Below are 27,815 nucleotides of genomic sequence, written 5' to 3'. Positions count from 1 at the left end.
GAGTAATCTAAAGTGAGTAATCTAACGCGAGTAATCTAACGCCAGTAATCTAACCCGAGTAATCTAAAGCGAGTAATCTAACGCCAGTAATCTAACCCGAGTAATCTAAAGCGAGTAATCTAACGCGAGTAATCTAAAGCGAGTAATCTAACGCCAGTAATCTAACCCGAGTAATCTAAAGTGAGTAATCTAACGCGAGTAATCTAACGCCAGTAATCTAACCCGAGTAATCTAAAGCGAGTAATCTAACGCGAGTAATCTAAAGCGAGTAATCTAACGCGAGTAATCTAACGCGAGTAATCTAACGCGAGTAATCTAAAGCGAGTAATCTAACGCGAGTAATCTAAAGCGAGTAATCTAACGCGAGTAATCTAAAGCGAGTAATCTAACGCGAGTAATCTAACGCGAGTAACCTAAAGCGAGTAATCTAACGCGAGTAACCTAAAGCGAGTAATCTAACGCGAGTAATCTAAAGCGAGTAATCTAACGCGAGTAATCTAAAGCGAGTAATCTAACATGAGTAATCTAAAGTGAGTAATCTAACGCGAGTAATCTAAAGCGAGTAATCTAAAGCGAGTAATCTAACGCCAGTAATCTAACGCCAGTAATCTAACCCGAGTAATCTAAAGTGAGTAATCTAACGCGAGTAATCTAACGCCAGTAATCTAACCCGAGTAATCTAAAGCGAGTAATCTAACGCGAGTAATCTAAAGCGAGTAATCTAACGCGAGTAATCTAACGCGAGTAATCTAACGCGAGTAATCTAAAGCGAGTAATCTAACGCGAGTAATCTAAAGCGAGTAATCTAACGCGAGTAATCTAACGCAAGTAATCTAAAGCGAGTAATCTAACGCGAGTAATCTAAAGCGAGTAATCTAACGCGAGTAATCTAAAGCGAGTAATCAAACGTGAGTAATCTAACGCGAGTAATCTAAAGCGAGTAATCTAACGCGAGTAATCTAAAGCAAGTAATCTAACGCGAGTAATCTAACGCGAGTAATCTAACGCGAGTAATCTAACGCGAGTAATCTAACGCGAGTAACCTAAAGCGAGTAATCTAACCCGAGTAATCTAACGTGAGTAACCTAACGTGAGTAACCTAACGCGAGTAATCTAACGCGAGTAATCTAACCCGAGTAATCTAACGCGAGTAATCTAACGCGAGTAATCTAACGCGAGTAATCTAACGTGAGTAACCTAACGCGAGTAATCTAACTTGAGTAACCTAACGCGAGTAATCTAACGTGAGTAATCTAACGCGAGTAATCTAACCCGAGTAATCTAACGTGAGTAACCTAACGTGAGTAACCTAACGCGAGTAATCTAAAGCGAGTAATCTAACGCGAGTAATCTAAAGCGAGTAATCTAACTTGAGTAACCTAACGCGAGTAATCTAACGTGAGTAATCTAACGCGAGTAATCTAACCCGAGTAATCTAACGTGAGTAACCTAACGTGAGTAACCTAACGCGAGTAATCTAACACGAGTAATCTAACCCGAGTAATCTAAAGCGAGTAATCTAACCCGAGTAATCTAACCCAAGTAATCTAACCCGAGTAATCTAACGTGAGTAACCTAACGCGAGTAATCTAACGCGAGTAATCTAACCCGAGTAATCTAACGTGAGTGTGGCAAGGGGGGCGTGGGGACGTTTGATCTCCCGGGTGGGGATTCCGAAAGAAATCCTCACTGATCAAGGCACGGCGTTTATGTCACGCACGTTAAGCGAATTATACGGATTATTGGGCATTAAATCCATTCGAACCAGCGTCTATCACCCACAAACAGACGGCTTGGTCGAACGATTTAATCGCACTCTTAAATCCATGATCCGTAAATTCGTACAGGAAGACGCCAAAAATTGGGATCGGTGGTTAGAACCCCTCTTATTTGCTGTGCGCGAGGTCCCGCAAGCCTCCACGGGGTTTTCCCCCTTCGAGCTTCTCTACGGGCGACAGCCACGGGGGGTGCTGGACGTCCTACGAGAAACATGGGAGGAGGGGCCTTCGTTGGCTAAAAACGAAATTCAGTACGTCATGGACTTGCGAACAAAACTCCACACATTGGGGCGGCTATCTAGGGAGAATTTGTTGCAAGCCCAGGACCGCCAGAGCCGGTCATATAACAGGGGTACTAAACTACGCAAATTCACACCGGGAGAGAAAGTGCTCGTTCTACTCCCAACGTCGAGCTCAAAATTAATGTCAAAGTGGCAGGGGCCGTTTGAGGTCGCACGGCAGATAGGAGAGCTCGATTATGAAGTAATACGATCCGATAGGAACGGGGCACGTCAAATATACCACCTCAATCTGCTTAAAAAATGGAATGAGGTGGAATCGGTGTTGTTGGCAACGGTGATCGGGGGAGAGGATGATCTCGGGCCAGAGGCGAGCATTAAAGCGCAATCAGTCGCGTTGGCCCCAGGGGGAGATCACCTCTCACCGTTACAACTCGCTGATTTATCGAAATTACAGGCGGAGTTCGCTGACGTGTTCTCGCCCCTACCGGGACGTACCGACTTGATTCAGCACCATATCGAGACCGAGCCGGGCGTGGTAGTTCGCAGCCGGCCGTATCGATTGCCTGAACACAAGAAAAAAGTAGTTCAGGACGAATTAGGCGCAATGCTCGACATGGGAGTAATCGAGGAGTCCAACAGTGACTGGGCGAGCCCGATAGTTTTGGTCCCCAAAACAGACGGCTCGGTCAGGTTCTGTGTGGACTACCGCAAGGTGAACGCTGTGTCGAAGTTCGACGCGTATCCAATGCCACGGGTTGACGAACTGCTTGATCGGTTAGGCACGGCTCGATTTTATTCGACACTGGACTTAACAAAGGGCTATTGGCAGATCCCCTTGTCTCCATTGTCCAAAGAAAAAACAGCTTTCACCACGCCGTTTGGATTACACCAATTTGTCACGCTTCCTTTCGGCTTGTTCGGGGCGCCCGCAACCTTCCAGCGGCTCATGGATAGGATTTTGCGTCCCCATGCTGCATATGCTGCTGCGTACCTAGATGACATAGTGATTTATAGTCACGATTGGCAGCGGCATATGCAGCATGTGAGGGCGGTCCTGAGGTCGCTGAGGAGAGCGGGGCTCACGGCCAATCCGAAGAAGTGTGCGATTGGGCGGGTGGAAGTAAGGTATCTGGGCGTCCACTTGGGTCATGGACAGGTGCGTCCCCAAATTGATAAGACTGCCGCAATTGCAACCTGTCCGAGGCCCAAGACCAAAAAGGAGGTAAGACAGTTCTTGGGGCTGGCGGGATATTATAGACGGTTTATACCAAATTATTCGGACCTCACCAGCCCTTTGACTGATCTTACTAGAAAGGGGCTACCAGATACGGTCCAGTGGACGGAGCCGTGTCAACAGGCTTTTACCCAAGTAAAGGCTGCTCTATGTGGCGGGCCGCTGTTACACTCCCCTGACTTTTCTCTCCCTTTCTTGTTGCAGACTGACGCGTCGGACAGGGGGCTGGGCGCAGTCCTGGCCCAGGAGGTGGAGGGGGGAGAGCGGCCGGTGCTGTACATTAGCCGTAAGCTCTCCAAGAGGGAAGCTAAGTACAGCACCATAGAAAAGGAGTGTTTGGCCATCAGATGGGCCGTTCTCACCCTCCGCTATTACCTCCTGGGGCGGGAGTTCACTCTCTGTTCGGACCACGCTCCTCTCCAATGGCTCCACCGCATGAAGGATACCAACGCGCGGATCACCCGTTGGTATCTGGCTCTCCAGTCGTTTAAGTTCAAGGTGGTCCACAGGCCGGGTGCTCAGATGGCTGTGGCCGATTTCCTCTCCAGAAATGGGGGGGGGGGGCTGCAGGCCGGACGGCTCCCCGGCCTGAGTCGGGCGGTGGGGATATGTGGCAAGGGGGGCGTGGTTCAGCGAGGTCTGCAGCGGGAGAGAGGGCCGCGGGACGAGCGGTAAGTGAGTGGGTTGGACGCAGATTAATAACACCTGTCTCTTGTCCTAGTAATGAGCGCGGAGACGGGATAAAACACCAGCGGAACCGGAGACCAGAAAGAGAGAGAGTCGGACTGTTGATGCGAGACCCTGAGTTATCCGGAACCCGGAAGTGCGTGACCCGGAAGTGAAACTGAGACTGAGCATATCAGAAAACAGACACACACTGAAGTGTGCACGTTGAGATTGAGTTTGAAAATAAAAAGCATCAACAGTCCTGCCGACCCCCGTGTCCTCTTCCTTCCTTACTCTATCGAACTTGTTACAGTGAGTAACCTAACGTGAGTAATCTAACCCGAGTAATCTAACGTGAGTAACCTAACGCGAGTAATCTAACGCGAGTAATCTAACCCGAGTAATCTAACGTGAGTAACCTAACGTGAGTAACCTAACGCGAGTAATCTAACGCGAGTAATCTAACGCGAGTTATCTAACGCGAGTAATCTAACCCGAGCAATCTAACCCGAGTAATCTAACGTGAGTAACCTAACGTGAGTAACCTAACGCGAGTAATCTAACGCGAGTAATCTAACGCGAGTTATCTAACGCGAGTAATCTAACCCGAGCAATCTAAAGCGAGTAATCTAACGCGAGTAATCTAACGTGAGTAATCTAACGCGAGTAATCTAACGCGAGTAATCTAACGCGAGTAATCTAACCCGAGTAATCTAAAGCGAGTAATCTAACGCGAGTAATCTAACGCGAGTAATCTAACGTGAGTAATCTAACGCGAGTAATCTAAAGCGAGTAATCTAACGCGAGTAATCTTACGTGAGTAATCTAACGTGAGTAATCTAACGCGAGTAATCTAACGCGAGTAATCTAACCCGAGTAATCTAAAGCGAGTAAACTAACGCCAGTAATCTAAAGCGAGTAATCTAAAGCGAGTAATCTAACGCGAGTAATCTAACGCGAGTAATCTAAAGCGAGTAATCTAACGCGAGTAATCTAAAGCGAGTAATCTAACGCGAGTAATCTAACGCGAGTAATCTAAAGCGAGTAATCTAAAGCGAGTAATCTAACGCGAGTAATCTAACGCGAGTAATCTAAAGTGAGTAATCTAACATGAGTAACCTAACGCGAGTAATCTAAGGCATATATAAATATAGAGTATTTTTTCAGGAAATATTTTTTTTATTTCAACTTAAAATGTCAGGAGACACATTCTTGACTTTACTGTTTAAAATGTACTTCCAATAAAGTGAGTGTTGGCAAAAACGGTCGTCATTTCTGTGTTTGAAGCGGCGGGGGTGTTTTCAGAAAAAGGCTGAATGTAACTAATAAAGTAACTTGTAATCTTACTTAGTTACTTTTAAAATCAAGTAATCTGTAAAGTAACTAAATTACATTTTAAAGAAGTAATCAGTAATCAGATTAATTTTTCAAAGTAACTGTGGCACAATGCTTATTCACACAATGCTAATATCTGTTTGAATTGAGATTATTTTTCTCACCCCATTGGCAGATTATTTATCTTATTTTAAGCAAAAACTCTCTTCATTTTGAGTTATTTTCCCCAAAACAAGACAATTACTTTTGCTTGTCTAGTAAATACTTCTTGTTTTAAGAATGTTTAGATATTTTGACGAGAAACAAGACAAAAATACTGAGTAAGAAGAGCATTTTTTGCAGTGTAATGTTTTGTAATCTGTAGTGAAATGCATGTTAATAGTAACTTTCCCTGATGGTTCTCTTCACAAACACAAATGAGAACCGCAGTCGAACAGATGATAATTAGGAAATAACTTCATCTCTTCTCTGATGATGAGGGCGGGGCCAGCTGTCACTCACAGGAGATCAGCCAATAGCAAACCAATCAGTTCCCCTCAGGCACAATCATGCCCCGCCCACATCTGTTCTTGTTTGCGAGGCGATTCACTCGATATACGGCTCAATAGAAGACTTTAACTTCCCTCTCATGATGTCTCAATAATGTCAGTGAACACCATCCTCTTGGTCAATAGTTTGATCCTCTAAAGCTTTCAGAGCTTCATGGAGACCGTGAGCCGTGAGCCGTTAACCGGAACATTTGACCCTTGTGTGTGTTTTATCAGATTAATGTACAGAACAGATGAAGTCTGGCCTCGGACAGGGTCACATTTGGTGTATGATTAGACCAGGGCAACATCTGCACAGGAAAATCAATGCTGAGTGAGTTAATGACTGTCTAACCGTCTAACTAACACAACCTACACACACACACACAAGAACACACACAGACGCTTTTATTTAAAGTTGATTTATTGGCATTGATGGTTCCTTAAAGAACATTTAACCATTTCTGGTTGCCCAAAGAACCTCCTAAAAGAACGTTTTAATAACCTAAAGAACCTTTTGTGCACTGAAAAGTTATGGATGATATTAACTTCAAATATGGAACTCAACTTGGTTTGATGTTCAAGCAACAGTCCAGATTAAATGCAAAAGTAGTCCAAGGCACTCGATGGGTATATTGAGAAAGTTAAAAAGCCTTTATTTTTTCATGGCTTAAACATTTAAAAAATTGGTGACAGAGACACCTACGCGTTGCGGCTTCACATGCCTTCGTCAGGGTGTGTATAGCAAACAACTCAAACAATTATTTTGTAAGATCTATCTTTAGTGTCTTAATGGGTCTTGAGAGAGGAAATGACATTGGTGTCAATGAAGGCCTTTCTGAGCCATCGGATTTCAACACTAATATCTTCATCTGTGTGTGAAGATGAGCGGAGGACTGACGGCTGGCCAACCAATTAATGACAGCATTTAGTTTTTTGGGTGAACTAACTCTTTAACAAAACGGGTTTAGAGCTGATCGCTGAAGGTTCTTTGGGGAGCTGACTTTGGTTTTGAAAGCTTTACGCTCTGGTAAAGACTACAGGAGATCCAGCGGTGTTATTCAGCCCCTCGATGGGAGTTTGCATAACCACTTCCATCCATTTTAAGAAGTTGGCGACTTTGGTGTAAATGGCGTAGTATCCCGGTTGCCGGCAGCCTTTGCCCCAGGACACGAGGCCCGTAAGGAAGGAAGTTTCCTCGTAGCGTGTGACGAGCGGACTGCCATCGTGCCCTCTGCAGGCCTCATGGCCGCCCTCGATATAACCCGCACAGAACATGTTCTCAGTGATGTTAATGCCGCTGCTCCACACACACTGCTCCGAGGGCAACAGAGGGACTTTCAGCCGCCGCAGCGAGCCCGACGCCGGGGCTTTCAGGCCTTTGGACCGATGGAGGTTGTGCCCCGCGGTTCTCTTGCCCCATCCGCTGAGCGTGTGGAAACGTACGGCCGCGAGCTCAACCTGTGCCAGCTGGGCCGTGGGCAAGCAGATGGGCACAGCATATGGAGAACGCTTCAGCTCCCCGTGAAGCTTCAGGAGCGCCAGGTCACTGTCCAACGAAACGGGGTCGAAATTCTCATGGAGAACCACAGCAGAAACATTATAGAACTCCTCTGAGCCGTCCATCACATCCAGGTCATGATCACCTGAGGACGAACCAACTGCTGTGAACAAACCTGGAACTCATATTGTGCTGTATAAAGTGCTATGGAAAATGGCAGAAATTAGGGACCGAGTCATAGCAGGGCATCAGAGCAACTGCAACAATTAGGAATTAAAGGCATATTAAGATTTCTTTATTTATAAGGGGACAATGCAATTTCATAAAAACACATGAGCACACTAGGGATGGCGAAAACTAAACATTTTCTTGACCGACCACCGAGCCACATTAGCCAGTTGAAACCGGTTAACCGATTAGATTAAAATACGCTGCGCTATTTGAAATAAGTCTGTTATTTAAGTCTGTCGCATCTCTCTATGATCTCTCTGCCTACCGCTCTCACACACACACACACACACACACAGACACACACACACACACACTCATACACTGTCCGGGCGCCGCCGCCTCCTTTCCACTGACGTCACTTTTTTTAAATCCTCAGCTCATGGTTGTCATAACACACACCAAGTGTGGTCAGAATGCGCTAAAGCGCTGCGGCGATATAGCCTCACCTCACTTTGGACGGCACTTGTATGATGAACATTTTTGTCTGAAAATGATCTGGTTCAATTTTCGTGAAATTTGGAGCAGCGGCTTATGAAGAGTTCGAATGTAATTATCTAGAGGAATCAAGAGAGTTTAGTTTCAAGCCCTTAGTTATTAAACCAAAGTTAGTAGCATACAGTAACCGTCAGTGCAAATTTGGACAGCTGGTGGCGCTAGAGAGATTGAGTTAGAGACTCGTTACGATGACGGTTCAGTCTGTCCTCTGTCAGAGTGGCAAATCTCACAACTGTCTTGTTTCCAGTCCAAATATCTAAATAATCTTAAATCAAGACGCATTTACTAGATCAGTAAAATGAAAAACGATTCTGTTCGGGAAGGAAACAACAAACAAGATTTCAATCAGAAATCAGATTATTTTTCTCCCCCCATTGGCAGATCATTTTGCCTGTTTTAAGCAAAAACTCTTCATTTACATTTTTTTTAAAACAAGAAAAAATATCTTGGGCCCTGTTTTAACGATCTGAAACGCAAGTGTCAAAGCGCGGAGCACAAGTAACTTTGTGGGCGGGTCTCGGCGCTGTTGCTATTTTCCCGGCGGGATAAATGGCTCTTACGCCCGGCGCAAATCTAAAATGGGTTGGTCTGAAGTAGCGTCATTATTCATAGGTGTGGTTTGGGCGTAACGCGAATAAACCAATCAGAGCGGCATCCAACATTCCCTTTAAAAGCAGCTGCGCAAGTTCCATTATGGATTGCTATTATTATGGCGTATTTACCAGACGCACGCCAGGAGCGGTCCACAGCCGAGGAGACTGATGTTCTTGTAGAGCAGTGAAGGACAGAGGAGTTGTGTTGTATGGGGATGGAGAAACACACCCGAAAGAGCGGCGGTTAAACAGTTTATCAGTCTATTTTTTTTTCCTGGTTCTTGACGGACAAACCAGTTTGTCAGCTGTCCTTATATACAGATATGTCTGGCCACTATTGGGCAAACAGGTCTGATCCTTAATTACTACAATTAGCCTGAATAATTTGTAAGCTAGATTTATGCCTATTTTTTCACATCTTCGTGGCACACCACAATGATTTCCGTCGTCTCAGGTGTTAATATTTTTTTAGTGTAACAATTTATGATTTGCAAAAATAACTGTTGCATCTGTGTAGATTACATGAGCAAAGTGTCTGCGCGTTGTGCACGCTATACATTATGGTCAAGCATGCGCCCTTAAAATAGCATAATGAACAACGCGCAGCGCGCCGCTGACTTTAGACCAGGCTTTTTCTGGTCAGTGGCGCCACTGTTTAATGTAACAGCAAAATAGCTCCAGGGATTGTTTGCGCCGGAACACGCCTCCTTTATTGCGCTGAACCGCCCAGGGAGCGCAAGTTCATTCACTAGTTCAGCGACGTGCTTCTGTGGAGGGGAAAGCGCGCTTTGCGCGGGTGCAGAATAGGAACGACACATGCGGCGGTGTACAAAGGCAATTGCGCTGGGGGCAAGATAGGGCTCCTTATGTTGTTTTGCTTGTCTAGTAAATGCGTCTTAATTTAAGAATTGTTAGATATTTGGACTGGAAACAAGACGAAAATACTAAATGAGAAGATTTTTTTTGCAGTGCATAGACTCAAGAGGAAGAAGATTTCGACAGGTGCATGCGCTGCTTTGGTGCTTGGCTCCCTTATAAATGTGTCAGTTTAATCTTAACTATCTCACACACACACAAACAGACTCACACACACACACACACACACACACACACACTCACACACACACACACACCTGAGATAACCTTCAGGTGCTTCATGTCCTTCTGATGAACGCAGTGAGCCGCCGTCACGACCCAGCTGTGCTCCAGAAGGGCCGCTCCACACACACTCTCCCCGTTATAATCGATCCGCGCCTGGAGACACACACACAAACACACATCATCGGATCATTTATTTGACTCGGAGAAGAGTTCACCTTTACCTGCCGCTCCACACACACACACACACACACACACACTCTTTACCTGCCAAGGACAGTGTCCTCTGGGACAGTGGAGCCCTCCCACAGTCTGGTGTGTCTGAAGCGGAGGCTTCCCACATGGATATTCAACTGCAACAGAACACAGATTTATAAGTTAAAGTGCCTAATAAGCAGTTTTAAAGGTTTCTAATGTTCTTCTATAATCTCATGCATCCGAGGTCAAACACACTTTAATATTCTCATAATCTCCACTGACGCTTCAGCTCTTCTCTTCAGGCTCTCTAAGCTCCTCCTCTCTGAGAGCTGCTCTGCTGTGATTGGTCAGAAAACAAGCACTCATCATCATATCTGAATCTTTTGACACGCAGTGACAGGAAGAGTAGCGATGGCGTGGAGCGTCTCAATCTCAGCATCTCATGAACAACACCAACCAAACTTCAGTCTCAGAGACGACTACAGGAGTGAGGGGGCGGGGCTAAGAAATGCCGCTCAGCCAATCAGGACCAGAGGAGGGCATTAACTACAGGGAGTGAGGGGGAGAGGCTAAGAGATGCCGCTCAGCCACTCAGGACCAGAGGAGGGCATTAACGACAGGGAGTGAGGGGGCGGGGCTAAGAGATGCCGCTCAGCCAATCAGGACCAGAGGAGGGCATTAACTACAGGGAGTGAGGGGGAGAGGCTAAGAGATGCCGCTCAGCCACTCAGGACCAGAGGAGGGCATTAACGACAGGGAGTGAGGGGGCGGGGCTAAGAGACGCTGCTCAGCCAATCAGGACCAGAGGAGGGCATTAACTACAGGGAGTGAGGGGGAGAGGCTAAGAGATGCCGCTCAGCCACTCAGGACCAGAGGAGGGCATTAACGACAGGGAGTGAGGGGGCGGGGCTAAGAGACGCCACTCAGCCAATCAGGACCAGAGGCGGGCATTAACTACAGGAAGTGAGGGGGCGGGGCTAAGAGACGCCGCTCAGCCAATCAGGACCAGAGGAGGGCATTAACTACAGGGAGTGAGGGGGAGAGGCTAAGAGATGCCGCTCAGCCACTCAGGACCAGAGGAGGGCATTAACGACAGGGAGTGAGGGGGCGGGGCTAAGAGATGCCGCTCAGCCAATCAGGACCAGAGGAGGGCATTAACTACAGGGAGTGAGGGGGAGAGGCTAAGAGATGCCGCTCAGCCACTCAGGACCAGAGGAGGGCATTAACGACAGGGAGTGAGGGGGCGGGGCTAAGAGACGCTGCTCAGCCAATCAGGACCAGAGGAGGGCATTAACTACAGGGAGTGAGGGGGAGAGGCTAAGAGATGCCGCTCAGCCACTCAGGACCAGAGGAGGGCATTAACGACAGGGAGTGAGGGGGCGGGGCTAAGAGACGCCACTCAGCCAATCAGGACCAGAGGCGGGCATTAACTACAGGAAGTGAGGGGGCGGGGCTAAGAGACGCCGCTCAGCCAATCAGGACCAGAGGAGGGCATTAACTACAGGGATTGAGGAGGCGGGGCTAAGAGACGCCGCTCAGCCAATCAGGACCAGAGGCGGGCATTAACTACAGGAAGTGAGGGGGCGGGGCTAAGAGACGCCGCTCAGCCAATCAGGACCAGAGGAGGGCATTAACTACAGGAAGTGAGGGGGCGGGGCTAAGAGACGCCGCTCAGCCAATCAGGACCAGAGGAGGGCATTAACTACAGGGATTGAGGAGGCGGGGCTATGAGACGCCACTTTTTTAAGTCTTGCTAGTTTGAACAGATTTGAAGTTTTTGTCTTCATCCACATATTCATAAACGCAGGACTCTTCCCACCTTGAGCGGCACAGGACGTCCCGTCGGCTCCTAAAGTGTATCCCGCTGCACAGCTGCACACGCGTCTGGCTCCGGAAGCATCGCAGAAATGCTCACAGCCTCCATTCACATACTGACACTTCAGCGTCTCCTCGAACCCTGCCAAAGAAACATCCTCATGGCATACGACCGCTCAGAGGAACGGTTATTTCACACGAGTCTTCACAAACCTTTCTGGCAGTATTGGCCCTCGAAGCCCTCCGCACACATGCAGAAGTAGGTGTTAGCCAGATAAACACAGCTGCCGTTATTCCTGCACGGATTGGTCAAGCACGGCTCCTTGGCTGGTTTACAGATGTGATCACATGTTTAAAATCAAGCAGACATTAAAGGGGACATAATATGCTAAATTCACTTTTATGGTGATTGTGAACCATGGACTGTAGAAGAATATAGCTGTAGGATTCTGAAGAGCCGATCTGAAGCGTAAAGTAGAGACGAGCCGTCGCCATCTCGATAGCGCATCATCGCGTGGATAACAGGACATGGGGAAGAGGCGGGAGCTTAGGTGCTTAGGAGACGTGGGCGGAGCTTATGAGACGTGGGCGGAGCTTAGGAGACGTGATGACTAACAGACAGCAGACAAACGGCTATTATGCATTACTTTAAGGCTTTATATAACGTAAACGAATGAGTTATAAAAAATATTCACCCCCCTCACAGTCGTCATGAAGGGCAAAATTAGCCGTATAGACCAAAAGCACAGTTTGTCCCAGACTGAAAACATGTTTTTTCTGCTCTAAAGTTGGGAATTTTAACACCTGGAGCCGTCCTCTAGTGGCCAGTCGAGGAACTGCTCTTTAAATTACTTCCGTATCGGCTTCGACAGAAACTTTTTTTACCATTATAGCAAGCGGTGGGAGGTTGCCGCTTGCTATAATGGTAAAAAATTCACCCAATACACTGCAAAAAATGCTCTTCTTACTCAGTATTTTTGTCTTGTTTCTAGTGCAAACATCTAAACATTCTTAAAACAAGAGACAAGCAAAGGTTTTGTCTTGTTTAGGGAAACAATAACTCAAAATTAAGTTTAGTTTTTGTTTAAAATAAGATGAGAAAAGGTGAGAAAAATAATCTTAATCCACTGGCAGATTATTTTGCATATTTTAAGCAAAAACTCACTAGCTTTTGAGTAATTTTCCCCCAAAACAAGACAACATTTTTGCTTATGTAGTAAATGTTTCTTAATGTAAGAATTTTTAGATATTTGGACTTAAAACAGGACAAAAATACTGAGTAAGAAAAGCATTTTTTGCAGTGCAGCAACATAGGGTCAGGGCACATCCGGTAGAGACGCGTGTGGGCCGGATTCGAGCCGAAGCTAATATTGCTGTCAAACACTGAACAAACAGAACCTTTAACTTCAGGTCAATAAATACGGTTGTGTAAATCAGCCAGAGCAGCAGTTCTGGTAATTACACGGCAAAAAATGCATTTCTTACTCAGTATGTTTGTCTTGTTTCGAGTCAAAATAACAAAAAATTCTTACAATAAGAAACATTTGCTAGACAAGTACAAATTATTGTCTTGTTTTGTGGAAAATAACTCTAAATGAAGAGAGTTTCTGCTTAAAATAAGATAAATAATCTGCCAATGGGGTGAGAAAAATAATCTTGTTTTCTGTTTGAATCATGGGCGTCGGAAGCAAATAAAAAGTGTGTGGGTCAGTAGCGGCTAAGGCAAAATATGATAGGTGGGGGAATTGTTCAGGGTTCTCCACCAGAAAAAAAAAATGATTTCATAGATGTGATTTCCTGCATTATGGTGCGTTTTAGGCCATTTCCCTTTCCTTTACCAAAAAAGACCTCAAACCAGTCAATACCAATAGTCTAATAAAAGGCTATATTCATTTAACTGCAGAAATCAACAGCTTCACAGATAATGATAATGAACAAGCTGCATGTTTATTATGCTCCGTGTCCAGATAGAGAAAGTGCCGTTTACTAAACGATTGATTGGGCCAGACAAAATGACAGAAATCACTGAGTTATTCACCGTGGCAATAGAGTCGGGGTTAGGGACGCATGGCATCAAGTTTTGACACAAATCGAGAATAGTTTCGAATCCGCCTTTCGCCGCACCCGCTCTACTCCCTTACCCCATCACAGATCGGAAAGGTATTTATTTTCAATAAAAAGAGGAAATATTAGAAAAGGGGAAATAAAGCGTTAAACATGTGTTTAATAATACGTTTCTTAAGCTTCTCGGTTAAGGGGTAGCCAAGGTAAGCAGACGTGCTGAATTAGAGATAAAGTGAGTGGGTCCAATATCATTGGTCTTGTCCCACACACACACACACACACACACACACACACACATACAATGGTTCCAACACCCTTGGTTTGAATTAAGATTATTTTTCTCACCCCATTGGCAGATTATTTATCTTATTTTAAGCAAAAACTCTCTTCATTTTGAGTTATTTTTTCCCAAAACAAGACAATTACTTTTGCTTGTCTAGTAAATACTTCTTGTTTTAAGAATTTCTAGATGTTTGGACTAGAAACAAGACAAAAATACTGAGTAAGAAGAGCATTTAGTGCAGTGTACCAGAAATGAAATCAGTTTATGAGACTGTGGTGATGTATCATGCCTAATAATAACAATGCCAGAAAGAGCCTCTCTCTCAGTGAAGAGGACTTATTCATTTACTGTAAGATTATTTATAGGTAATAATTGCCTGTACAGTTTTTGAGGAAACTATGGCTGCCATGTTTATTTTGACACGTTGCTCACCGGAGTAACTCATCCAAAAGTCTTTCTGCAAAAGAGAAACAAAACAAATATTTAAATTAAAATGATAGGCCAAATGTGTACTAATATTGCAGATGAATTATGATTAATCATACCGTCTTCGCGTCGTCCTCAAACACTTCGCGCGCTTCCTCGTAGTCGCATATCTCCTCAATGCACTCGCGCTCGAGATTCCCGCGCTTCATCTCCTCAAGGAAGGTGTTCGCGCGCCTCACGCGCCGCAGCACCGAGCTCGCGCCATCTTTGTCAAGAAACACTGCAAACAACGAGGTAATTTGATACGCTAATTATTTAACACACGGACTATATAGATAAGCGCGATTCTTACCGGCGCAGGATCCGTGAAGGATCAGGACACACACCAACACACGGACACGAGCGTTCATGTTCCTCACCGGACAGCGGACACGCGCGTGGTTAAAGCTTCCCAGAATATCCTGATGAGGGATTATCGATCGATGGATCGGGATCAAAGGGCTAGTGATAGTGTGAGCCTCAAACAGATTATTGGACCAAACACACCAACCAGTCACCAGGGAGTCACAATGGATAGTTATTATTTACAGTATTATGATTATCGATGCACATCATTATTGTGTTAAAGGGTTAGTTCAGCCAAAAATGTAAATTGTGTCATTAATTCCTCATCTTGTTGGAAACCCGTCAGACCATCTTCACACACAGATGAAGATATTAGTGTTGAAATCCGATGGCTCAGAAAGGCCTTCATTGACACCAATGTCATTTCCTCTCTCAAGACCCATAAAGGCACTAAAGACGTCGTTACAAAGCCCATCTCACTACAGCGGCTCTACAATCATTGATGAAGAGGCCAGAATAGAGTTAGTGCGGGAAAACACTAAATAACGACTTATATAGTGATGGCCGATTTCAGAACAAAGCTTCGAACCGTTATGAGTCAGTGAATCGACTCATGATTCGAACCGTTATGAGTCAGTGAATCGATTCATGATTCGAACCGTTATGAGTCAGTGAATCGACTCATGATTCGGATCGTTATGAGTCAGTGAATCGATTCATGATTCGAACCGTTATGAGTCAGTGAATCGACTCATGATTCGGATCGTTATGAGTCAGTGAATCGATTCATGATTCGGATCGTGTGCCGAATCATGAGTTGATTCACTGACTCATAACGGTTCGAAGCTTTGTTCTGAAATCGGCCATCACTATATAAAGTGTTATTTAGTGTTTTTGCGCACAAAAACTATTCTGGTGTCTTCATAAAATGATTGTAGAGCTACGGGTGTCCAATCACATGAGCGATTAATGACAGAATTAAACATTTTGGGTGAACGAACCCTTTAATAATCTTGAGTCAGAATAACGTCATCTCTTCTCTGATGACGAGGGCGGGGCCATATAGCAAACCTCAGCCATCCAATCAATTCTCCACAGACACAATCAAGCCCCGCCCACATTTGTTCTTGTTTGTGAAGCGCTTCACTCGTGTATATATGGCGACTTTATGCAGACTTTAAGTCTCACATAGAGCATTATCAACCAGTATTAACAGTAAAATGGGAAATTCTGCATAAAAGCAAGCCTAGTAGAGCTGTGCGATATAATGCCAAATATAAATATATATATATATATATGTTTATCTGTATTTTGGGCTGAATGGCATTGTAAAGTATAATCTCAGTATTTAAAAAAAAAAAATCTATTTAAATTTTTTAAAAAAATCTGTATTTAATTCAAAAAAGTAAATACAATCACATCCTGCCCAATATTGTCCTACAAACAAAGTTGATATTGAAGGTTCGCACACTGGGCCTCATTCATTAAACTTTCGTAAATATGAACAAATTCTCTTCTGAAAACGGCCAGCTGGTGGCGCTTGAAAGCGCTTTATAAGGGCGTGCGTCGCCCTATTGAAACCGCTCCCGATCTCAGGTACTTATTATGTGCTTTATTTAATGTTGAAAAATTTGAATATTATTTATAATTTATAAAATTTGAAGAGACTCCGCCCACACGCTCTTCTGATTGGCTGTGATGTTTGATTGATTTGTTTGCGAGTGCAGTGCGCCTGCAGAGAGACTCCGCCCACACTCTCTTCTGATTGGCTGTGATGTTTGATTGATTTGTTTGCACGTGCAGTGTGCCTGCAGAGAGACTCCGCCCACACTCATATGTGATTGATTTGTTCACCTTCACACACACACACACATGCATATAAACCCAATAAACACAGATCGTTTTCATTTCACTGGATTGTTTATTTAATGAGGTGATGAACTAGAGGATAAAGATGTCAGAAGACATCTTTAAAGGGATAGTTCACCCAAAAATGACATTTAGATGTTGATCTGCTGACCCCAGGGCATCAACATGTCGGTGTGTGTGTTTCTTCAGGAGAACACAAATGAAGAATTGTAACTCAACCGTTGCTGTGTGCCGCTCATATAATATTTGTTTCAACAGTATTTGTTTTTTGTTTTTCCCTCATATCAGACGAATCTCATCTAGTGTTCCCATTCGTCATTACTGCCGTCTGATGAGGTCAAACTGGCGCGATCATAAATATATATATATAGATGCCTCATTTGTGCCTCTGCGGATCGGGCGAATGAGGAATCTACATAATATCTATCTATGATCGCGCCAGTCTGACCTCATCAGACGGCAGTAATAGCGGATGGGAACACTAGATGAGATTCGTCTGATATGAGGGAAAATAACACAAATACTGTTGTGCTTCTCTCAGAAACCGATGGGTTCGTGTCTTAAGACATCAGTGTGTCGTCACGAGCAGCAGGGTGTGTGTGTGTGTGTGTTGTCTAAGCATGTTTTGTTTTTGCTCTCATAGAGTCGTTCCCCGTTCTCATCATTATATGAGCGACACACAGCAACGGCTGAGTTAAAATCTTCATTAGTGTTCTCCTGAAGAAACACACACACCGACATGTTGATGCCCTGGGGTCAGCAAACTGCAAAAAATGCTTTTCTTAGTATTTTTGACTTGTTTCATTTCAAAATATATAAAAATTCTTACATTAAAAAAATTTACTAGACAAGTAAAAATTATTGTTTTGTTTTGTGAAACAATAACTAAAATTAAGAGAGTCTTTGCCTTAAGCAAAATAATCTTGTTTTCTGTTTGAATTAAGATTATTTTTCTCACCCCATTGGCAGATTATTTATCTTATTTTAAGCAAAAACTCTCTTCATTTTGAGTTATTTTCCCCAAAACAAGACAATTACTTTTGCTTGTCTAGTAAATGTTTCTTGTTTTAAGAATTAGATGTTTGGACTCGAAGACAGAAATCAAGCATTTTTTGCAGTGCAGATAAACCTCACATTTTCATTTTTGGTTGAGCTATCCCGTTAATGCTTCACGTGTGTGGAGTTGGCGGTTTGTTGGTGTATCCACTGCAGGTAGTTGGAGACCCGCGTGTATATCCCGTAGGATCCCGGACGGGCACAGCCTTTGCCCCAGCTCACGATTCCCAGCAGGAAGATGGTGTCCCTAAATCGGGTCACCAGTGGCCCGCCGCTGTCTCCTTTACACGAGTCCTGCTTCCCCTCGATGTATCCGGCACAGAACATGTTGCTCGTGAGGGATATGTTGCTGCTTTCGAGGCACTCCTGCGTGCGGATGCGTGGCACCAGTAGTTTACGCAGGAGGCGTGAGGTGGGGCCCTCCTCGCTGCGTTTGCCCCATCCGCTCACCGTATGCTTGCTGACGGCCCAAAGCTCGCGCTCCGCCGTCTCTCGCAGAGGCAGGCAGATGGGCACGGCGTATGGGCCGTAGATCACGGGCTCACTCAGACGCAGGAGAGCGATGTCGTTATCCGCCGTCTCCGACACGTAATCCGGATGCATTATTATCTGCTCCACCTGGACGACCTGCTCTGTGCCTTCAACCTCCTCAATGTCATGCTCACCTGAGGCACACAGATAAACATTCATCAACAATCATCGTAATTATCTTAAAGGGTTAGTTCAGCCAGAAATGAAATGTCTGTCATTAACTCCTCCCCCTAATGTCGCTCCACACCCGTAAGACCTCCGCTCATCTTCACACATAGTTTAAGATATTTTATATATATACACTTGGACTAAATATAAAATATGTTATTCATGATTCAGATCACCAATGTCACGTGTTTTCAGCAGTTTGATTTGATCTTTATTTGAGGATTGAAAACAAACGCGGAAGAGAAGACAGTCCTACGGATGAGACGTTAAACCGAGGTCCCGACTCTCTGTGGTCGTTAAAAATCCCAAATTTGCCCACTGGCCCCTGTCCATCATGGCCTCCTATTGATCCCCCTCTCCTGATTGGCTTCATCACTCGGTCTCCTCTCCACCAATCAGCTGCTGTGTGGTGAGCGTTCTGGCACAATATGGCTGCCGTCGCATCATCAGGTGATGCTGCACATTGGTGGCGGTTGAGGAGATTCCCCCCTTCAATGTAAAGCGCTTTGAGTGCCTTGAAAAGCGCTATATAAATGTAATGAATTGTTATTATTATTATTATTAATGCTGAATAAAGTCGTAGTTTTTGTTATTTTTGGACCCAAATGTATTTTGGATGCTTCAAGAGACTCTAATTAACCCACTGATGTCTCATATGGACTACTGTGATGATGTTTTTATTCCCTTTCTGGACATGGACAGTATAGTGTGCATACACTTGCATACGCTCTCGGACTAAATATAAAATATCTTAAACTGTGTGTGAAGATGAGCGGAGGTCTTACGGGTGTGGAGCGACATTAGGGAGAGGAGTTAATGACAGACATTTCATTATTGGGTGAACTAACCCTTACAGCGCTGAAAGTTCACTGCAAACGGAGATATTGTCTTTTAAAGTTACGGCAGTTTATTGCCTACAAAAATGGCCGGTTTGGACTACAACGAGCTTCTTCCTGGGTTGGTGACATCATAAACCCTCGCTAGTCTCTGCAGATGTGACTTCTGCCCGTAATGGGAAGGGGCGTGGCCTTAACCTGTGCTTCAGCCAATCAAAATACAGGAAACTACATTTGGCCATCTGACCAATCTAAGGCCATTGCGTTTTTCGGAGGGAGGGGCTTCAGGAAGCAGGAAGCAGACGAGCCGTTCAAAGCACAGACAGAGGTGTGGAATAAAGGGAGGATAGAAGAAAAATACAGCGTTAAAAAAGAAGAAGTATTAAGACATGTTATACTGCGCCCCATAAACACAACCACGCCTAGAAAAACACACGGAACCACCGCTTTAATGTTGAAAAGTTTGTTTAAACATGAAACTAAACCACCAGTAGGGGGCAGCAGGTGAGTCTTCATGAGTGAGTCACTGAATCAATTCATTCAAACGAGTCATTCAAACACTGAATCATTCAGCAACACACACACACACACACACACACACACACACACACACACACACACACACAGCTGCTGTCAGATGTTATGGTTCTGCTGTTTGGATCTATTTTCGCTGCTGAAATAGAACAAAAACAGTCAATATCGCATCTAAAATGTAAGTGATTAATGTGAATTAATGGTTTATGGAGCTGTCATACGCCACCTTGTTATGTCAGTTCATTATATATTACACTATTATCCACTATTGATCGCCACTTACACTAAACTAATGATCATTCTTGCATTTTGGTGATTCGCAAGTTATTTTTTGTTATTGCCGTTTAAATCCGCTTGTTCGTCGGGCGAGTAAAATTAATGCCTGGTGTGGGTTTTGGAATGACATGAGAACAATTACTTGTGTTTTCTCTGCTTAATACACATGACATCATCAACGCGGGTTTGTTTAGGCTGCAATATTTTGTACTGCACTCGCAAACAAATCAATCAAACATCACAGCCAATCAGAAGAGCGTGTGGGCGGAGTCTCTCTGCATGCGCACTGCACTCGCAAACAAATCAATCAAACATCACAGCCAATCAGAAGAGCGTGTGGGCGGAGTCTCTCTGCAGGCGCACTGCACTCGCAAACAAATCAATCAAACATCACAGCCAATCAGAAGAGCGTGTGGGCGGAGTCTCTCTGCATGCGCACTGCACTCGCAAACAAATCAATCAAACATCACAGCCAATCAGAAGAGCGTGTGGGCGGAGTCTCTCTGCAGGCGCACTGCACTCGCAAACAAATCAATCAAACATCACAGCCAATCAGAAGAGCGTGTGGGCGGAGTCTCTCTGCATGCGCACTGCACTCGCAAACAAATCAATCAAACATCACAGCCAATCAGAAGAGAGTGTGGGCGGAGTCTCTGCAGGCGCACTGCACTCGCAAACAAATCAATCAAACATCACAGCCAATCAGAAGAGAGTGTGGGCGGAGTCTCTCTGCAGGCGCACTGCACTCGCAAACAAATCAATCAAACATCACAGCCAATCAGAAGAGCGTGTGGGCGGAGTCTCTCTGCAGGCGCACTGCACTCGCAAACAAATCAATCAAACATCACAGCCAATCAGAAGAGAGTGTGGGCGGAGTCTCTGCAGGCGCACTGCACTCACAAATCAATCAAACATCACAGCCAATCAGAAGAGCGTGTGGGCGGAGTCTCTGCAGGCGCACTGCACTCGCAAACAAATGGATAAACAATAAATTCATAGATATTACACAATTTAAACATTATTAAAAATACATATTAAGAGTGGCTAAACAATTATCCATAGTCGCTTTCAGTGCAGCTCTAAATGATTTTTTAAAACATCTTTAACATTAAATAAAGAGCGACCGTACCTGCGACTATACTGAGGAACTTGACCTTGATTTTTTCTAAGCAGTGCGCGGCCGTGAGGATCCAGGTGGGCTTGTAGATCACACCTCCACAGAAGCCCTTAGGACCGTACTTCAGCAGCACCTGTCCATCAACACACACACACACACACACACAAACACACACACACACACACAAAAGGTTATTGTGAATTGTAGGGACTTTTCATAGGCGTAACGGTTTTTATACTGTACAAACTGTACATTCTATCCCCTTACACTGCCCCTAAACCTACCCAACACACACACACACACTGCCCCTAAACCTACCCAACACACACACACACACACACTGCCCCTAAACCTACCCATCACACACACACACACACTGCCCCTAAACCTACCCATCACACACACACACTGCCCCTAAACCTACCCATCACACACACACACACACACACACACACACACACACACACACACACACTGCCCCTAAACCTACCCATCACACACACACACACACACACACACACACACACACACACAGCCCCTAAACCTACCCATCACACACACACACACACACACACACACACACTGCCCCTAAACCTACCCATCACACACACACACACACACACACACACACACACACACACACACACACACACACACACACACACTGCCCCTAAACCTACCCATCACACACACACACACACAGATGAGTGCAATGCTAAAATGCTTTTCTTATTTAGCATGTTGTCTTGTTTCTAGTCCAAACATATAAACATTATTAAAACAAGATTTTAAAAAACTCTAAATGAAGAGAGTTTTTGCTCAAAATAACCAAAATAATCTGCCAATGGGGTGAGAAAAATAATCTTGAAACAAGATTATTTATCTTATTTTAAGCAAAAACTCTCTTCATTTTGAGTTATTTTTCCCAAAACAGGACAATAATTTGTACTTGTCTAGTAAATGTTTCTTAATGTTTGAATTTTTAGATATTTAGAAACAAGACAGAAATACTGAGTAAGAAGAGCATTTTTTGCAGTGTGATGGTAGAGTCCAGAATGACCTGTTGTGTGTATATATCGCGTGTGTGTGTATATTGTGTTTGTATGTATTGTGTGTGTATTATTTGTATATTGTGTGTGTATTGTGTGTGTATTGTGTGTGTGTACCTTGTGTGTGTATTGTGTGTATATATTGTGTGTGTATTGTGTGTATATATTGTGTGTGTATTGTGTGTGTATTGTGTGTGTGTATTGTGTGTGTACCTGCCATGGACAGTGACCTTTGGGACATTCGGCTCCTCCCACGATTCGTGCCCTGAGATCGGCCTCAGGGTTTGAGTCTGCAGCTCCAGCCTGAAGAAGAGGAATCTTCCCACACGGGAACGCTTCTGAACACACACACACACACACACACACACACACACACACACACACACACACACACACACACACACACACACACACACACACACACACACACACACACCGTTAGGATGAGCAACAACTCCTCCACACGGCAAAAAGTGCTTTTCTTAGTATTTTTGTCTTGTTTCTAGTCAAAATATCAAAAAATTCTTACATTAATAAACTTTTACTAGACAAGCAAAGATTATTGTCTTGTTTTGGGGAAATTAGACACTTTAAAATTTAAATCTAAATAAGGGAGTTTATCTTAAAACAGGCAAAATGATCTGCCAATGGGGGGAGAAAAATAATCTGATTTCTGTTCGGGACGGAAACAAGAAACCAGATTTCAATCAGAAATAAGATTATTTTTCTCACCCCATTGGCAGATCATTTTGCCTGTTTTAAGCAAAAACTCTTAATTTAATTTTCACAAAACAAGAAAAAAAAAGTATGTTGTTTTACTGATCTAGTTAATGCATCTCGATTTAAGAATATTTAGACTAGAAACAAGACGAGAACCTTCAGTAAGAAGAGCATGTTTGGCCGTGTGAACGAGGGCGAGTCCTGATTTTGAGTGTGAGTGTGTGTGTGTGTGTGTGTGTGTGTGTGTGTTCTGTGATGTTCTCACCGTGTGTCAGGCATTTCTGACCGTCTGACCCTAAGAAGTATCCGTCAGCGCAGGAGCAGTTCCTCCGAGCGCCCTCCTCCGTGCAGAAGTGCTCGCAGTGGCCGTTCTCGTACAGGCAGGAGTCCGGCACCGCTTTAATCTCTGACCAGACGGAGACGGGCACGAGTTTGTTTGTTCTTGAACTTCACGGACGTTAAGGTTTTCATTTGAACGCCAAATTCTCTTCAGAAAAGTTTCATGTATTTAGTTATTGAAGCATAAATCTTTACAGAGAGAACATTAGACACGGCTGATTATCTACAAGAACATGTTCTTCCTCAATATTACGGCCTTATCTTCCAGGACAAAACATTCTTAAATCAAGATCTGGCCCACTCTGCAGAAAACGCACATTAAATGTATTATTTTGAAACCCCTTTAAGTATATTACGTGCATTTTAAGATATGGTCAATTTTACGCTATTTGCAATATATGTTAATATATAAAATTGTGCTAAAATGGACACAGCAAAAATGCTCTTCTTACTCAGTATTTCTGTCTTTCGAGTCCAAACATCTAAAAACTCTTAAAACAAGAAGTATTTACTAGACAAGCAAAAGTAATTGTCTTGTTTTGGGGAAAATAACTCAAAATGAAGAGAGTTTTTGCTTAAAATAAGATAAATAATCTGCCAATGGGGTGAGAAAAATAATCTTAATTCAAACAGAAAACAAGATTATTTTTCTCCCCCCATTGGCAGATTATTTATCTTATTTTAAGTAAAAACTCTCTTCATTTTAATGTAAGAATTGTGAGATATTTAGACTAGAAACAAGACAAAAATACTGAGTAAGAAGAGCATTTTGTGCAGTGTGTGTGTTTAATTTGGTGATCGTGTCATTTTGCATCTGCTTGTTTCTGCTTCTTCTTCTCCTGTGTTTTGATCAGGATGGTCTGTACTCTTACAGAGGATGGCGAGGATAGAGTTAATCTTAGTGTTGACTGACTGCACTATAAAGATTTAAAAGAAACTCTATGATGAATGGATCCATCTGGTCTCAAACTAGGCTCAGTCTGTAACCTACGCTCTAAACGTTCTGGCGTTGTAGTAAAGAGTTTTGCCTGACTGGTTTTCCTCACCGCGCTCACAGGTCCGTCCGCTGAAGCCGGCCGCACACAGACACGTGAAGGACTCGGAGTTCTGGCTGGAGCACAGCCCGCCGTTCACACACGGGTTCGAGGCGCAGTGATCCTTCACTACAGACGCACAGAAACATCCATCTTAATCTCGCAGAGCGGCTCGTTTATGCCACGAGTCTTCAACACTCACCATCGTAGGTCTTCCAGAACTCATTCTGTGTGGAGACATCAGACATTAGGGGCCTTTATTAAGGCATCTCATCATTCGTTAGATCTGTGCCTGTATTCCTGACGCAATGCCACATAAACACCAGAACACATTATGACTAAATCATTATCTATCAAATATTTCAAACATTACACTAGAGCTAACATGCTTCAAACATGTAGTGCACTGCAAACACTGCTCTTCTTATTCAGTATTTTGTCTTGTTTCCGGTCCAAATATCTAAATATTCTTAAATCAAGATGCATTTACTAGATCAGTAAAACGACAGGAGATATTATTTCTTGTTTTGGTGAAATTACAATCTTAAGTGAAGTGAGTTTTTGCTTAAAACAGGCGAAATGATCTGCCAATGGGGTGAGAAAAATAATCTCTGATTTCTATTCGGAAACCCCATTAGCAGATCATTTTGTGTTCAGAACGAAGCTTCGAACCGTTATGAGTCAGTGAATCGACTCATGATTCGGATCGCGAGTCAAACTGCTGAAATCGAGTTTGAGACTTTGGTGATCCGAATCATGAGTCAATTCACTGACTCATAACGGTTCGAATCATGAGTCGATTCACTGACTCATAACGGTTCGAATCATGAGTCGATTCACTGACTCATAACGGTTCGAAGCTTCGTTTTGAATACACACACATTAAATGCATCTTGATTTAGGACTGGTTAGATATTGAGACTGTAGACGAGTGTGAGTGAGTGTGTGAGGAGCACTCGTGTTCTGACCGTGGCCTCGGTGTGCTCGAACACCTCCCGCGCCTCCTCATACGAGCACTTCTCCTCCAGACACTCTCGCTCCAGATTGCCCATCTTCAGCTCCTCAAACCAGCCGGAGTTCGCACGCTTCAGCCGGGTCAAAACCTCATGAGCCCCGTCCCTTCGCACGAACACTGCACACACACACGTTTGGTTTTGTGACATATGGGGACATTCCATAGGCGTAATGGTTTTTATACTGTACAAACCGTATGTTCTGTCCCCTTACACTGCCCCTAAACCTACCCATCACACACACACACACACACACACACACAGCCCCTAAACCTACCCATTCACACACACACACACACACACACACACACACACACAGCCCCTAAACCTACCCATCACACACACACACACACAGCCCCTAAACCTACCCATCACACACACACACACACACACACACACACACACACACAGCCCCTAAACCTACCCATCACACACACACACACACACACACACAGCCCCTAAACCTACCCATCACACACACACACTGCCCCTAAACACACACACACACAGCCCCTAAACCTACCCATCACACATACACACACACTGCCCCTAAACACACACACACACAGCCCCTAAACCTACCCATCACACATACACACACACACACACTGCCCCTAAACCTACCCATCACACATACACACACACACACAGCCCCTAAACCTACCCATCACACACACACACACACACACACACACACTGCCCCTAAACACACAGCCCCTAAACCTACCCATCACACATACACACACACACACACATTCTGCATTTGTACTTTCTCATAAAAACTCCTCCTGTGTGATTTATAAGCCTTTTGTAAAGTGGGGCCATGGGTAATGTCCTCATATTTCACCCTCTCCTGTAATACCTGTGTCATACCCATGGCATTATACACATTTGAGTCCTCATATGTCACAGACACACACACACACACACACACACACACACACACACACACACACACACACGAGACGGCATTAACAACACTCATTAGTTTACCTGTAGCCGAATGGCAGCAGTAAAGACTGAAGAGGACAGAAAGCTCGGACAGGAGACGCATGTTGACCAGCTGTAGTTCGTCTTGTGCTGCAGGTTCAAAGGTCGGATGTCTAAATACACCCCCCCCCCCCCCCCCCTCACCGAGCCACACCACACAGGACAACATTTGAAGCAAACACAGGAAATTATTTATTTTTTTAATGCATAATACAAATCTTAATCATGTTCTGCCAGTGTTTATTATATATACTTACACACACTGCAGTAAATGCTCTTCTTACTCAGTATTTCTGTCTTGTTTCTAGTCCAAACATCTAAAGATTGTTACATTAAGAAACATTTACTAGACAAGCAAAAGTAATTGTCTTGCTTATTTTAAGCAAAAACTCTTCATTTTGAGTTATTTTCCCCAAAGCAAGACAATTACTTTTGCTTGTCTAGTAAATGTTTCTTAATGTAAGAATTTTTAGATATTTAGACTGGAAACAAGACAGAAATACTGAGTAAGAAGAGCATTTTCTGCAGTGTGTGCAGATCCTTTACATTTTGGGGTGAACTGAACCTTTAAGCAACACAATCATGAAGCCACAGGACTATTAACTAATTGATTAAGTCATGTGTAATTGAGGTTAAGGGTTTGAATGAGTTAATAGTGATGAGCCTCAACAGGTAAAGTCAGAACATAATGAAACGTTTATAAATCATCCGCTAATGATTCATTAAAGCAGACACTGGAAGCTGAAACGCGTGGCTTTGACCCCTTAGGGTAATTAACACATTCATTTACATTATTAGTTAATATAATATGTCATTAAGGAATTAATACATTATGACACATTTAACTAATAACAATTGAATAATTACTTAATCTCTTAATCATGTTGAATCTTCATTAGTTGCTGATGATCATTAATAAATGGGTTAGTTCACCGTTAGTAATACATTAACTCATGATTATCTGTGCATTAGTTAAAGGGACGGTTCACTTTAAAACGGAGATTCTGTCCTCCTTTACTCATCCTCCAGATGTTCAGACCTGTGTGAGTTTCTCTCTTCAGCTGAACACAAGGGGAGATGTTCTGAAGAACGTTCACTGGAGCCATTGACTGCCATAGTAGGAAAAAAACACTATGGAAGTCAATGGTTAACCGTTCGGTTACTGACATTCTTCAGAACATCTCCCCTTGTGTTCAGCTGAAGAGAGAAACTCACACAGGTCTGAAACACCTTGAGGGAGAGTAAAGGAGGACAGAATCTCCGTTTTAAAGTGAACTATCCCTTTAACTAATGCATGTTAGTGCACCCTTATTATAAAATCGTTACCAAACTAACCCTTTAAGCAACACAATCCTGAAGCATTCATGCGCTGGCACAGAACTCCGAGGACCTGCACAGGGTCGGGGATGTCATCGTCATGTTTATTCTTTCCATGTTAATTAACTATTGTGG

At 43.9% G+C, this 27,815-nt stretch overlaps 2 protein-coding genes across 2 annotated transcripts; both read right to left on the bottom strand.

Annotated features, from left to right (window-relative positions):
- Positions 1-6,188: 6,188 nt before the first annotated feature.
- Positions 6,189-15,096, bottom strand: f7i (coagulation factor VIIi). Its single transcript, XM_067442345.1, has 8 exons — positions 14,839-15,096; positions 14,606-14,766; positions 14,493-14,517; positions 11,927-12,040; positions 11,718-11,855; positions 9,968-10,053; positions 9,736-9,856; positions 6,189-7,428 (listed from the first exon to the last, which is right to left on the bottom strand). The coding sequence occupies exons 1-8, from the start codon at positions 14,894-14,896 to the stop codon at positions 6,803-6,805; spliced, it is 1,329 nt and encodes a 442-aa protein (XP_067298446.1). The 5' UTR covers positions 14,897-15,096; the 3' UTR covers positions 6,189-6,802.
- Positions 15,097-17,170: 2,074 nt separating this feature from the next.
- On the bottom strand, positions 17,171-26,502 carry f7 (coagulation factor VII). The gene is made up of 8 exons (XM_067442338.1): positions 26,367-26,502; positions 25,329-25,492; positions 24,563-24,587; positions 24,373-24,489; positions 23,253-23,393; positions 22,481-22,605; positions 21,231-21,351; positions 17,171-18,421 (listed from the first exon to the last, which is right to left on the bottom strand). Exons 1-8 carry the CDS (start codon positions 26,425-26,427, stop codon positions 17,862-17,864), a joined length of 1,314 nt encoding a protein of 437 aa, XP_067298439.1. The 5' UTR covers positions 26,428-26,502; the 3' UTR covers positions 17,171-17,861.
- Positions 26,503-27,815: the final 1,313 nt, after the last annotated feature.

Source organism: Pseudorasbora parva, chromosome 4, assembly GCF_024679245.1.
Source record: "Pseudorasbora parva isolate DD20220531a chromosome 4, ASM2467924v1, whole genome shotgun sequence".
In the NCBI taxonomy this organism is placed as follows: domain Eukaryota; kingdom Metazoa; phylum Chordata; class Actinopteri; order Cypriniformes; family Gobionidae; genus Pseudorasbora; species Pseudorasbora parva.
This window is presented reverse-complemented; position numbering and strand designations above follow the sequence as displayed.

What these genes read in the sequence shown, in the direction of transcription:
- f7i (XM_067442345.1), bottom strand. Translation starts at nt 14,896, where the DNA reads ATGAACGCTCGTGTCCGTGTGTTGGTGTGTGTCCTGATCCTTCACGGA. An exon ending in TTGAGGACGACGCGAAGACG is followed by an intron (nt 14,518 to 14,605) that starts GTATGATTAATC and finishes TCTCTTTTGCAG; the next exon opens with AAAGACTTTTGGATGAGTTA. An exon ending in GCACCTGAAGGTTATCTCAG is followed by an intron (nt 7,429 to 9,735) that starts GTGTGTGTGTGT and finishes GTTCGTCCTCAG; the next exon opens with GTGATCATGACCTGGATGTG.
- f7 (XM_067442338.1), bottom strand. Translation starts at nt 26,427, where the DNA reads ATGCGTCTCCTGTCCGAGCTTTCTGTCCTCTTCAGTCTTTACTGCTGC. An exon ending in GTTCTGGAAGACCTACGATG is followed by an intron (nt 24,490 to 24,562) that starts GTGAGTGTTGAA and finishes GTGCGTCTGTAG; the next exon opens with TGAAGGATCACTGCGCCTCG. An exon ending in AAGGTCACTGTCCATGGCAG is followed by an intron (nt 21,352 to 22,480) that starts GTACACACACAA and finishes GTTGATGGACAG; the next exon opens with GTGCTGCTGAAGTACGGTCC.